This window comes from Mustela erminea, chromosome 3, assembly GCF_009829155.1.
Source record: "Mustela erminea isolate mMusErm1 chromosome 3, mMusErm1.Pri, whole genome shotgun sequence".
In the NCBI taxonomy this organism is placed as follows: Eukaryota; Metazoa; Chordata; class Mammalia; order Carnivora; family Mustelidae; genus Mustela; species Mustela erminea.
The window spans coordinates 58,408,510-58,421,612 of NC_045616.1; the positions used below are offsets into that span (position 1 = coordinate 58,408,510).

The 13,103-nt window shown below is 33.7% G+C and overlaps 1 protein-coding gene across 5 annotated transcripts in view; it reads left to right on the plus strand.

The window, feature by feature from the left end:
- Positions 1 to 13,103, plus strand: part of SSBP2 (single stranded DNA binding protein 2) — a 294,970-nt gene that overhangs the window by 199,775 nt on the left and 82,092 nt on the right. For 2 of the 5 annotated variants that reach the window (XM_032334848.1, XM_032334847.1), the window contains exon 5: positions 9,988 to 10,077. The exons of 2 other annotated variants lie outside the window; for them this stretch is intronic. In XM_032334848.1, coding sequence (XP_032190739.1) covers positions 9,988 to 10,077 — 90 coding nt within the window. Of the gene's footprint in view, positions 1 to 6,585; positions 6,591 to 9,987; positions 10,078 to 13,103 lie in introns of all 5 variants that reach the window. One more of the 5 variants, XM_032334851.1, reaches the window with a different exon arrangement.

The following is a 13,103-nucleotide window of genomic DNA, read 5'->3' on the forward strand; positions in this document are numbered from 1 at the left end:
AATCCAAAGGGGTTGTAATACTATTCTTTGGATAATTAAGGTTTAGTGAAAGTAACATATAAATTTTTTTATGATTTAAAAACAGGCCTAAAAAGTAGCACAACAGTCAATGATCCTGGTTCTCCAGACTATAAGAAGGTGACTGAGGGGAGTTGACTGGGGTTGAGTATGTAGTCCTAAAAATGAACTTGTGTAATCAATGCAAACAAATGCCCAGAAATAATGTTAAGTGATTTTTAGATTATTGCTAGGATCTAACTTTCCAAAACAGACAAACTTGAACTTTATAGTATTAAAATTAAAATGTTTTATATTTTATTTTATTTAAATAAGAGTTCTTGTTTAAGTTAGAAATGTTCTCATATTATTTAACCTTAAATTTTAGGGATTAGGTTTGTTTTAAGTAAAGCTAGTGTTTGGTCCCATTATTGACAAAACTGGCAGTGTGTATAATAATGTTCCTTTATGTTATAAGTAGAAATAAAATGAAATTTCAGAAAGTTTTGGGGGAATTTTATTAAAAATCATTTGTATAATATTAACAGTTAACTCTATGTATCCACCCATTGTCTTTCATAGATTATTTTTTGTCATTTGCATAATTATAGTATATATAGTCTACACTCAATTCTACCTTTGGCGTGTTTCACAAAGCATTACATCATAAACGAGTTCCTGTACTGCCCAAATAATTCCATTTGTAACCATTATTTTTAACAGTTGATCATGGTTTGTCACTTAGATGTACTACAATTTATTTAAGCATTACATTATTGCTGAATTTTTAGGTTACTCTGAGTATTTCTTACTATAAATATATGACAGTGAACATATTTTATGTGTACTATTTTTCTCATAGTTCAGAATTTATATTTGAATATTATCTGAAAAGAAGGATCACTTAGTCAAAAGTTATTAATTTTTTATAGCACATGATATATATATATATATATAGTGCTTTTTACAAGTGCACCAATTTCCCATGCTACCAATAACTTAGAAAAATTCTTTCCTGGTGAGATTCTTAAGCATATTTCCCTAGTTACCAATAATATCTTAACTATTAGATACTAATAATATTTGCAAAAAAATGACCCTTTGAGGTTTGTGAGAACTTTCCTTTACGCCTGATAACTGAAAAGATTTCCCCCCACCAGTTTTCTAGCATTTGAAAAAAATAACTCAATAATAATCACTGAAGAGGTTCACATAATTTTAGGCAAGTAATTTAGAAATCAGTACCTAGGTGCAGAATGGAGGCATTTGGGAATTATAAATATCAAGAAAACATCCTCAAATATCTAAAAGAAAAAAACAGATCACATCCCTAGGAATAAAAATCAAGACAGGATCAGATTTCTGCAACACTAAATACCAGCCAACAGTGGTATCTCTAGTTTTGATGAGAGTCAACAAAGATATTTGCATATATAAGGGTTTGGAAAATGATATGGATATATCCTCTGGCCAGCCTAGAAATGTATAAAAATTAAAACTCCTGAGTAGCAAATGTTCTCTTTTTTAAAGAAACTGATAGTGGGGCAGGGCACCTGGGTGGCTCAGTTGGTTAGGCGTCTCCTTTTGGCTCAGGTCATGATCCCAGGGTCCTAGGTAGAGTCCTGCATCAGACTTCCTGCTCAGTGGGGAGTCTGCCTCTTCCTCTCTCCCCTGCTCATGCTTTCTCTCTCGCTATCTCGGTGTCTCTCAAGTAAATAAATAAAATCTTAAAAAGAAAAAAACCAGAAACTGATAGGGGAAACAATAGATAAAATTGGAGTTCTTTATTTTGATGCTGAAAGTATGGTTACAAAACTGAGTGGAAAGGCCAGAAGTTATTACTGAAAGAAGAGATGATGAAAATAAAAAGTGTGTGCCTAAAACTGCAGATGTTTAGAGTAAGAATCAGGAAATGGAAGAGGGAGATGTAGAATAGGAAGTGTAAGGTAGCTTCATTTTTTATCAGGAAAAGGTAAATGATATTGTTTGTCTTAATTTTAGTACCTTTAAAACTTAGGATAAAGACAATTCATTTCTTTTTTCTAATTTTAAAGGACATTTCATTAGGTGCATATTAGAAGACTTTTCTTGCTCACAAGTGAAACAAATATAGCATAAAGTTTCAAAATAAGTGGATGGGAGATATAAAATAAACACCAGGAAGAAGGGCTTGCAATACTGATTTCAAAGTAGATTCAAGGCAGTGATTATTAAACATGAAAAAAAAAGGAGAAATGAACAAGCAAGAATTGTGTAGTATTATATATATGTGAATAGAGACAATATGAAGGAATTACACAAATGGAAAAAGTAGACTATGGATATTTTATTAAATATTCATGGGAATTTATGAAAATTGACCATTGGTTAGACCATTAAAAATTGTTCAGCAAACTCCTAAATATAGAAATTGTATACTACATCTTATCTAGATGCAGTTGGGAAAGCTAGAAATTAAAAACAAAATAAAACCTCCAACCCTTTGTAATTTAAAGTATATCTTTGCTTATATCGACAAGGTTTGATGTTGGTGTTCTCATATATATATATATATATATATATATATATATATATATATATATATTTTTTTTTTTTTTTTGCTAAATCATCTAATCAGTATAATTTTGGTTTCCAGTTATATCCAGTAATCAAAATTATACTGATTAGATGATTTAGGGAAAAAATCATGAACATCAACATCAAACCTTGCAGATTCAATCAAAGGTAAATTCAGAGCCAAACCTTACAGTTTTATATTCTTTGTGTTAAAAAAGAAAAAAAATTATTTACTAATTTAATTGAGAAGTTTGAAAATAAACAATAAAGCCTTTAAAAGAAGCATGAAAATAGAGATAATTTTAAAAAGCAAAAGAAGTAAACAATGTCTCGCAAAGATAATGATGACGATGCTAATTCAGTTGAGAAGAGAGAAAATGGATCCTCATCATCTGTTTCAGGGCCAGGAGTCAGTAAGGCAGTCCAGGGCAGGTGAGCAGCTCTGCTCCACGGAATCATCCAGAGACTGAGACTGAGGCTGGTGGTGTGATAGCAATTAGATCTCTAATTAAAAATAAGTAGGAGGGGCACCTGAGTGGCTTAGTGGGTTAAGCCTCTGCCTTCAGCTCAGGTCATGATCCCAGGGTCCTGGGATCGAGCCCCACGTAGGGCTCTCTGCTCGGCGGGGAGCCTGCTTCCCTGTCTCTCTCCCTACCTCTCTGTCTACTTGTGATCCCTGTCTGTCAAATAAATTAATTAAAAAAAAAAAATAAGTAGGATAGGGCGCCTGGCTGGCTTAGTCAATAGAGCATGCAACTCTTGATCTGGAGATTGTAGGTTCAAGCCCCAAGTTGAGTGTAGAGATTACTCAAAATAAAATCTTAAAAAAAAAAAAAAAGAAATAGGTAGGCTACATTCCAAACTCTTAAGACCAAAGCCTGGATGCGGTGTATACCTCTTCTGCTCACAATCCATTCATGAGAACTGTGGTTCTTGGTGAGAAAAAAGGGAGATAGAAATATGATGTAGCTGGGCTGCTGTACGCTTGGCTACAGTTCTTTTACCATGGAAGAAGGGGGAAAAACAGATGTTTGTGGTCTACTAGCAGTCTCTCTCACAGCTGCTGCAGAGGACTTTTTTTAAGTATGTGAAAGTAGTGTGAATATGGATAAAACTAAAAATCTCAATGAAATGAAGTGTTCTGGGGGAAATGTAAATGAACAGAATTGAAGCAAATAGAAATTTAGAAAATATAAAAGGAATAATGACTGTAATTAGTTCCAAAATTGCCTTTGTATTCAGGCAGTTTTTACTGCTGCATATTTTTTAACTTTCAAAAAGCAGACAAATACCATATTATAAAACTTCTTCACAGCATTATATAAGATAGTTTGACATCCAGTTAATTTTGGGAAGGTAAAATAATCTGAATGTTCAAGTTTGAAAGATAAAATACAGCAAGGAACATTCTAAACCTGTCTCATTTAGAGTATAGATGTGAAGATCCTGAATAAAATATTAGCAAGTTTTAATTCATTAGCCTATTAAGAAGATCACCCATGAAGATCAAGCATGGCTTAGCTCAGAAATACAATGATGCTTTAAGTTTAAAAAAACCATCAATATATGATTACTTATATCAAGCTTCCCAAAAGAAAAACCAAAGAATCAACCAAATAAAAAAAAAAGGCGCAAAACATCTTTTTAAACTTTATTTCTTTGAAAATTGTTTTTAGAATACTAAGCAAAGAAAGATTTTTAGTATGATAAGGAATATGTCTTCAACCAACAGCCAAATATTGAATTGTGCTTTGCATTAAAATTATAAAGATAAGATATTACCACCATTTTAAATGTTTCTCAGAAAACTTCCTGCATATGGCTTAAAAATAGCACAGATAGCTTAATAGTAAAAACTCCCTGTCCAATCTCTTCCAACTCACCCTTCCCTTTAATCAGTCCTTCCTGTTTCTAATAATCATGGTCCTATTTTAGTGCTGTTATTACCTTAACAATTTTACATACACTTAAAATACTTCTTCTATTGCACCAAGTACAGACTTTATATCTTGATTCCCAGGTGTATAATTAGATAACTGGTTCTCTAAAATCCTTAGTATATAAAATTGCAAGTTATTTAATGTGTAGAATCTTGATAAATGCTAATTTAGTAATCAATTGTATCCTAATTTTATTTTTAAGCAAAATTTTATTATATGCCTATTGTTTTGAAACCTCCATACAGAAGTGTGTACAATTTTTTTTGGTCAGAGGCTACCAGCGATAATAACTGACATTAAAATAAAAATTCTTTTTTGTTTGTTTGTTTAAAGATTTTATTTATTCATTTGACAGAAAGAGATGCAGCTAGAGAGGGAACACAAGCAGGGGGAGTGGGAAAGGGAAGAAGCAGGCTTCCCACTGAGCAGAGAGCCCAATGCCGGGCTCGATCCCAGGACCCTAGGATCATGACCTGAGCCAAAGGCAGACGCCTAACAACTGAGCCAGCCAGGCGCCATAAAATAAGAATTCTTTTCGTTTTTATTTAAGAAGATGATATGTAAAATAACAATATATCTCTCTGTTCTTTAAATTCAGAAATAGGGAATTAAAGGAGAGTAAAAATATTTTTTAAATGCAGTTATGCAATAGCATTTACAAGAAAGGAGAAAATGGGAAATGGTGCTGGACATATATACAAGGGGAAAACAACACAAAAAGAAGGGGTACAGATTGACTTCTGCCTTCTTAAAGGGTAGAATTACATTACTGTAGGACATCCAAGAGAGGAAAATGGCCACACAGACTTAAGCAAAGATAAATATATAATAACATGCAAAGATTTCATGGTGACTCTTTAAAGTTCATTTTACTATCTCCTTGGGAAAGCAAATCACCAAATTTAATATATCACATATATAAAAGAAGGTAAAGTTATATTAGTGACTTGGGGAAATACAAAAGAAAAAGTGAAGTTGTTACTCTCAAAACCCCTTGAAATTTAAGACTATGACAAAGTAAATGATTTAAGAGCAGTTCGAAAATACGTATCGGAAAGTATATATTGAAAGCATACAAATTAATCCAGTAGAGAGACAAAACACTTTTAATCATAATTAATATTTTCACATTTCCCTGAAGTCTCATGTATTCAGTTTAGTTATAAGAAATATTTTAAAGTCATAATATTTACATGTTTTTCTTTTTTTGAGAAAGATAAAATAAAAAGTGAACCCTAAATAATCATGGGTATATTATATAGTAAAGGATTTTTCATGGTATTCTAATAGGAGTTCACACAAATCCAGCAAAACTGATGCTTTCTTGTAGTTCTTAATATAATTGAAATAGTTGCTCTTCTTTTGTGATTTAGTCACAACCCTCCAAAATAATACATACTTTATAAGTTAGAGCCAGCAACTTTCTGTCAAGCCTCAAGTCAAGAGATAAATTTCTTATAAGTTGGAAGTAAACTTGAAACAAGTCCCAGAAATTGTAGCAATGACAGTTCATACTCTCTGGGTCATGAGATGAAGCCCCACAGTTGGCTTCCTGCTGGGCATGGAGCCTGCTTGACATTCTCTCTCTCTCCCCTTCTCCCTCCGCGCCCCCCTTCCAATCCCTGCTCGCACATTCTCTCTCTCTCTAAAAAAACATAAAAATAAATCATAGCAATGAACTCCAAGAAATTTTGTCCTTCTTCATTCTACATAAATCCCTAATCCCAAAAATTTGATTCTCATTTTGCTTATAGATTCAAAGCGTAAATTATTTATAGTGCTATGGTATATAAATGAGCAAGTTAAGTGATTTGAGAAATATCCTCTTTCACAATGCTTGCAGTGCAATTTAGTGTACTTCTGGAGTATTTATTATCAGACTAGTATTTGTTAATGATTAACACGGTGTGCCAAATGCTACCCTAAGCTTGAGTCCACACAGTACAATAAAGGGTGAATTATCCCTTGTCAATAAATCCCAGAAGAATGGATGCATGATTTAGTTCAAAAATGCGGTCCACAGAGTGAAGTTTGGGCTGAAATGCTCTGAAGTAGTGCTTATACTGGGTAAACAAACTGGATAATTACTAAGATTCTGTTCATTGCACTTCATGTCCTTAGGCCTAGGCTAGAAATTACTATCACACCAGAAAACATCATCGTGCTGTAAATCATAAATCATCCAGCTATAAAACTCTTCTCTCTTCAAGAAAGTTTGCTGTTTCTATTCTTCTTTTATTCTTTTCTATTTTCAAGAATACTGTTTGCCTAAAGCACGATTATTAAGAAAAAAATTTTTCCACAAAAATATTGTGCCCCTCGGAGAGAATAGGTGCAAACCATAGGAATTTGGTACTTCTTGACATGTAGGGAGGCAGTCTCAACAACAGAGTAAGAGGCATAGTTAGATGTTAGTCACCATAACGTGATCCATTAGTTTCTATGGCTTATTCATTCATTCCTAACTATTCTATTTAAAGTTATAATCCCTACCCCCTTTACTGGGAACTCCCTGTTCCCTGTTCTTTTTTCCTCCATAGAACTTATTATATTTATTTTCCCACTAACATACTAATTTCTACATGGCAAGGATTTTTAAGGATTTTTTTTTTCCTCTTATGTTAACTGCTCTGTTGCAGAGCGTGTAAGAGTTCTTGACAATATATATATATTGTATATATATTTTTAATAAATATATTTTATATATTTTACATATATATTTTACATATTACATAAATATATAAAAATACATGTTTTTACATATTTATATATTTACATATATAAATAGATATTTCATATCTATTTATATGTAAAATATTTATATTTTATATATAATATAAATTGCATTCAATAATTTTGAAATCATGAAATGAACATTCAGAAGCTATTTTTAAAGATTTAATTGTTTAAATCTGTATCTGAACCATACATTTTGTTTTACTTTTAACTAATAGCTGAAAAATACCATAGGAAGCATATATAATGAAGTATTTTGAAGAAAAAGTATATTACATACCTTTAAGCTATGTGGTTGCCAAAAAGAAAAAAAAATAAAGGAGTCAATGGTGACCTGGTATTTTTGTTGAATTTTAATTTAGATGCAAACAAACGTTTTCTTCTCCTCTGGGGAGACAGAAGGTTTTTTTGATTGTTTTGCTTTTGTCTTTTGCTTTGAAATGTTTTTAATTATATTATTTTTTTAATTTAAATTCAGTTAGTCAACATATAGTACATCATTAGTGTCAGATGTAGAGTTCAATAATTGATCAGTTGTGTAAAACATCCAGTGCTTATCACATCACATGCTAGGCAACTACAATTGAGGGAGAAATAAAACCATTGAATTTCAGTAAGAAGTTGCATTAATTCACTGAATTCTATTTTGTTTTTTTTAAAAACCTGCTCAAAGTTGTAGTACACCTTTCTGTAAAAGTCTAGGTGAGGGTGGTTTACAAACTTGTCTCAAGAATGTTTCCATCGGGACACCTGGGTGGCTCAGTCGTTAAGCGTCTGCCTGAAGCTCAGGTCATGATCTCTGGGTCCTGGGATCAAGCTGGCTCCTTGCTGAGTGGGGAAGCTGCTGCTCTCCCTCTCTTCCCCACTTACGCTCTCTCTTGCTCTCTTTCTTTCTCACTCACTCTTTAACTCTCTCAAATAAATAAATAAATAAACCTTACCCCAAAAAAGGTTTCTCTCCTGCAATTAATTAGAACAACGGTGACATCCTATGTCTAGCTCTAAGTACTGAGAGCAACTTCCCCATGATAGTAGTTGACTGTCAAAGGACCCCGATCAAATCTTCTTTCCTAGATCTATCTAGCTATAATGTCATATTTAAACTAGAAGAGAATAAATGTTTGGTGGTAAATTTTCCTCTTACTGTAGCACTGTGTTAAAATTTTACACCAGTTGAGTTAAAATGAAAAAAACAATGTGCCTTTCATTTTTTAAAAACATGAATGTGGATACATAAAGCAAAATAGAACAATATCTGGCAAATGGTAGGTATTCAAGTAACGTACGCTAATTAAATAGCATGTTTTTGCTTCAAATAGAATAACATGGGTGCCTGGGTGGCTCAGTCGGTTAAGCCTCGGTCTCTTGATTTCTGCTCAGGTCTTCGCCTCTGGGTTGTGAGTTCAAGCCCTGCATTGGGCTCCATGCTTGGCCTGGAGCCTACTTTAAAAAGTAGTAATAACAAGATAAAATAGAATAGAATAACAGATTAATGTTTCATCTTAATATCTAAGAAATATTATTTGTCCTTTTCTATGCTTTATCAGAAGTTTAGAATTTTGGCATTCATAGGTAAGCAACATTTTAGAGAACCACATGTAAGTCTAGATTTCCACAGGAAATACTGAAATCATTGATTTTCATTATTAAAAACTGCTAGTATTATAGAATAAACATGTTTTAGTATTTTTTTGTCAACTTATATACCGGGAAATGTAGGCTACAGATATATTGATTTTCATTCTGTAATGAAATATTAATGTATGAATGAACACACTAATATATGGAGAAGGACAGTGCAACAGATATACTAGATCCAGTATTTGTTTTGAGTTCTTTTCATGGCAGGATTGTGTATTCATACTGACCTTTCTTCAGCACATTTCTGGTCCCTTTGTGACTGTTGTTCTTAGTACTTAGAGTATGTCTAACTAGGTAGAAGGATGAAGCCCACGGTTGTGGACTAGTGAGTGATATGCATTACTATTGTAAGAATTAAATCTAAAACCTAGATTTGATTACAAAGAGTCTAAGTCAAAAATTTTAGTACTCCTATTTTATGAAGCTCTAGGGTTCCACAAAATAATTTGGAAGTGAAATAGACTGAGTTTTTCAACCTGGTTTCTTTTCCCCATAATCTGTTTATATGAGACTAATCTCTCTAAATGTAATTCTTTTCTTTTATTCAGTCTCCTAATTACTTTTTCATCCTCACCACCCTGTTTTTGCTCTCAGTTATGTTTTGGCTTCCAGTTGTAGTATATTAGAAATTGAATAATGTGTTACTACCTATAGCCAGAAAATTAATTATTCTTGTTTATGACACAGAAAAGCATAATCTAGAAAAAGAGTTCTTGTTTTCCAACTTCTGTACCCACCATTTTTAAATGTGTTACCTACATATATACATATTTGTTATTGATGTTTACCATTTCAGATGCCTGTGCCTTCAATAAAGGATTGACTTAAACTTTTATCTTTCTGTCATGTTATTATTTGCATTTTATGTATCATTCAAGTATACCATCTTATTAAAATCCTATGATTCAAACAGTTTTAAAAGACTTGTTTAAACCAAATAATTTAGTCATATACTAAACTAACTGTTGTACGTTAGTTTATCTCTGGAGTGGGGGAAATTACTAGTAGTTATTCCTGGGAATGAAAAGCTTCCCTTCCTACAATCTATGATCGTTAGTCTTTGGTATTGTGCCTTCGCTGTAATGACGTAGGTTTGTTTCTCCTTTATTCTTTGCAGAGTGCTGCAGCAGCTCCCAGCCCAGTGCTAGGAAACATTCCCCCAGGAGATGGCATGCCAGTAGGTCCTGTACCACCAGGGTTCTTTCAGGTACTCAGAGAAACGCTGACTAGGAATGTTAAGGCATAGGAACTCCTGCTTGATTTTACTTAAAGACATGAAGGAGAATGAGGCTGTTTTAACTCTGAAGGTAAACTTAATGTGTGCAGCCAACTCTTGATAATCAGAGATGGGTTATCTAGTATATAGATATTAGTGGAGAGAGATAGCCCTTCCTTCCTATGTCTTATTTGTTGTCAAATTTTTATTCATGTATTTATTTTGCCATTTTCGTGTTTAAGTAAGGAAGAAAGGGAGTGGGAATGCAAACTGGCCCGTTAAGTTAATTGTGGTAAAGATGTGGTGGGAGAAGAGGCTAAAGATGAAGTTCTGGAATGATAGATGGATTTTAACTACCCCAGCTATCCCGATCTCAACAGACCAAAGATAATCAAGATTTGGCTGTACTTTCAAAATATGGCTAAATCATAACCTTTTCACTTATCACAATGATAGGCTATATCAAAATATTTTGATAATCATCTTTTTGGCTTTTAAGCTGGAGTTGTTATTAATATTATTATGGGACATTTTAAAATTGGATTTTAAAATACATATGCTGGTATTTTAAAATCTCAACAAGATCATTTATTTTAGCAATAATGATAATGATTTTAGAATTACAATACATCACTTTTAAAGTTTATTGCATCTACATTTAATTCTAGTTTTCTAACCCATACTGATACAGATTCAGAAGTTTATTTTTTTTAACCACGTAGTTAATTTTATAACATCTTTTGAGAAAATTAACAAGAACTTAGGAGTTAACTAGAATTGGAAGGCATTATGGGAATTAATGTAGTATGCTATATTGTCAGTGATTACATTAGGTACTTACAAACTGATTTGTCACTTTAGTGTTTTTGTGTTTTTAAAGTCCTTGACAGTCACTAGTTAATCCATACCATCATAAATGTGAAAATAGAGAAATAAAATTTTCCAGAGTTACAGCAATTGAACACAAAGGTCTTAATTAGAACCTAGTACCAGCTCTGAAATGCAAAGTCCTTTAGGACATGTTTATTCATACCACTACTCTATATTAATACCCAACTGGTCTAGAATATTCAGAAGCCTTTTAGAACTCATATCCCATCCTTTTCCTATAATGTAGCAACATATTATAACGCTTGATTTTTAACCGAGCAATCCCGATTTAAGACAATAATAGCTAACACTTACTAACTGCTTACTGTATGTCATGCTTTGTTCTAAATGTCTTACATATATAAAGTCTTAATTCCAACAGTAACCCTAGGTATAAAGCAGGTGTTATTACAGTTCTTATTGCACAGATGGAAGAACGAAGCCTTGATACATAAGTGGAATGCACGAAGTCAGAAAGTGACAGGGTCAGGATTTAAATCAAGGCTTTCTGGACTTCTGCCATAGAATTTACCTCTTCAAGTTCATAATTGATCACTATTCATAAAATATTTTTAGTTCACTTACTTTTTTTTCTCTCATGCTCTATTTCTCTTGCCAATGGTGAATTAGAGTTAGGGAGTAAATTGAAAAGGTTTATTTAAATGTAAGAGATAGTAGGCGCTCTCTGAATGGCACTTTTAAAAAGAGGGTGGGTCAGGAAGGGAGTTGAATACTATTAAGTTTAAGCAAAGATATATAAACCCATACATTTTCATCTTCACATTTTGTAAAATGACCCATTCTCCTCTTACATGTCTTCTGCCTAATTCTTAGTAAGAGTAGTTGAAACAGACTTAACTTTGTTTCAGTTATTCTGGTCGGTACATACTTAAGAACTACTATATACCAGCCAGGCACTGTGATAGGCATCTAAAAATGAGTATGTTAATATGTACCTTCCTGACTCTCACTGTCTAGCCGGGAGGCATTATTAAAAATAAGTAACTGTAATGTAACAGGCTATGTGTTGTAACGGACTCAAGTGTAATGTTCTGTGATGACCTAGAAGAAGAGCTGATCAGTCTACCTGAATTGAAGCTGGGAGTGGTTTGGAGAAAGTTTTCCAGGGAAAAAAAGCAGGGGAATGATATTCTAGAGGGTGGGAACAATGTAAGCAAAAATCTAGAGGCCCTCGAAAAATAGACATTGTGGTTAAGGAGAGAGAGATAGGCAATTAGAGTATAGAAAGAAAATGGCTGTATCAAGCGAGTAGAGTGTGTTCCTAGGGCAAATCAGAAGGCCACCAAACCCAAAGTTGGGAGGTCATTGTCAGGGAAATATTGTCAAAATAATAAATGAAATCCAAACTGGCATCCAAATATGAGTTATGCAAAGAGGCAGGGAGTGAGAGAAAGAATATTCCAGGAAGAGGGAAAAGAATTTCCAAAGGCCCAGAGGGGAAAGGAGAGGAACTAAATATTTAAAACAAAACAAAACAATGGAGCTTACTTAGTTAAAGGGAGAGTGGCTGGTGATGAGGCTCCTACTGAAGGATTCCAAGCAGGAGAGAGGCATGTTAATATTTGTACTTCTAGAAAAATCACTCTAATGGCCAGAATTGCAGAGAGGTACAGGTCTAAAGGTAGGCAAGACCATTGAGGAGGCAAGTACAGTGATCTATCTAGGCGAATTTAATGATGGCCTGAACTAAGTGGCAGTGGGTGTGGAGAGAGATAAACAGATTTAAGAGGCAAATAAACACAGAGGGTGTGAATAAAATAATTCAAGAATAAAGTCCTGGTTTCTATCTCAACCTGGGCAGATGGGGGTTTTATTTTCGAGATAGAGACCACAAAACGAATAGTAGGTTTGAGGTGGGACATAGGAGGTTCCTGTGGGACCTCCAGTTAGAGATACCCTTTAGACTAGTGAACATATGGGCTTGAAGCCTACGGCACTGATTGATCCAGGCTAGAGATAAAAATTGCAGGATTACCTTCATATTAAGAGCACTCAAGGGGCGCCTGGGTGGCTCAGTGGATTAAGCCTTTTTGCCTTCAGCTCGGGTCATGATCTCAGGGTCCTGGGATCGAGCCCTGTATCTGAGCAAGCCCCGCATCCGAGCGAGCCCTGCATCTGAGCTCTCT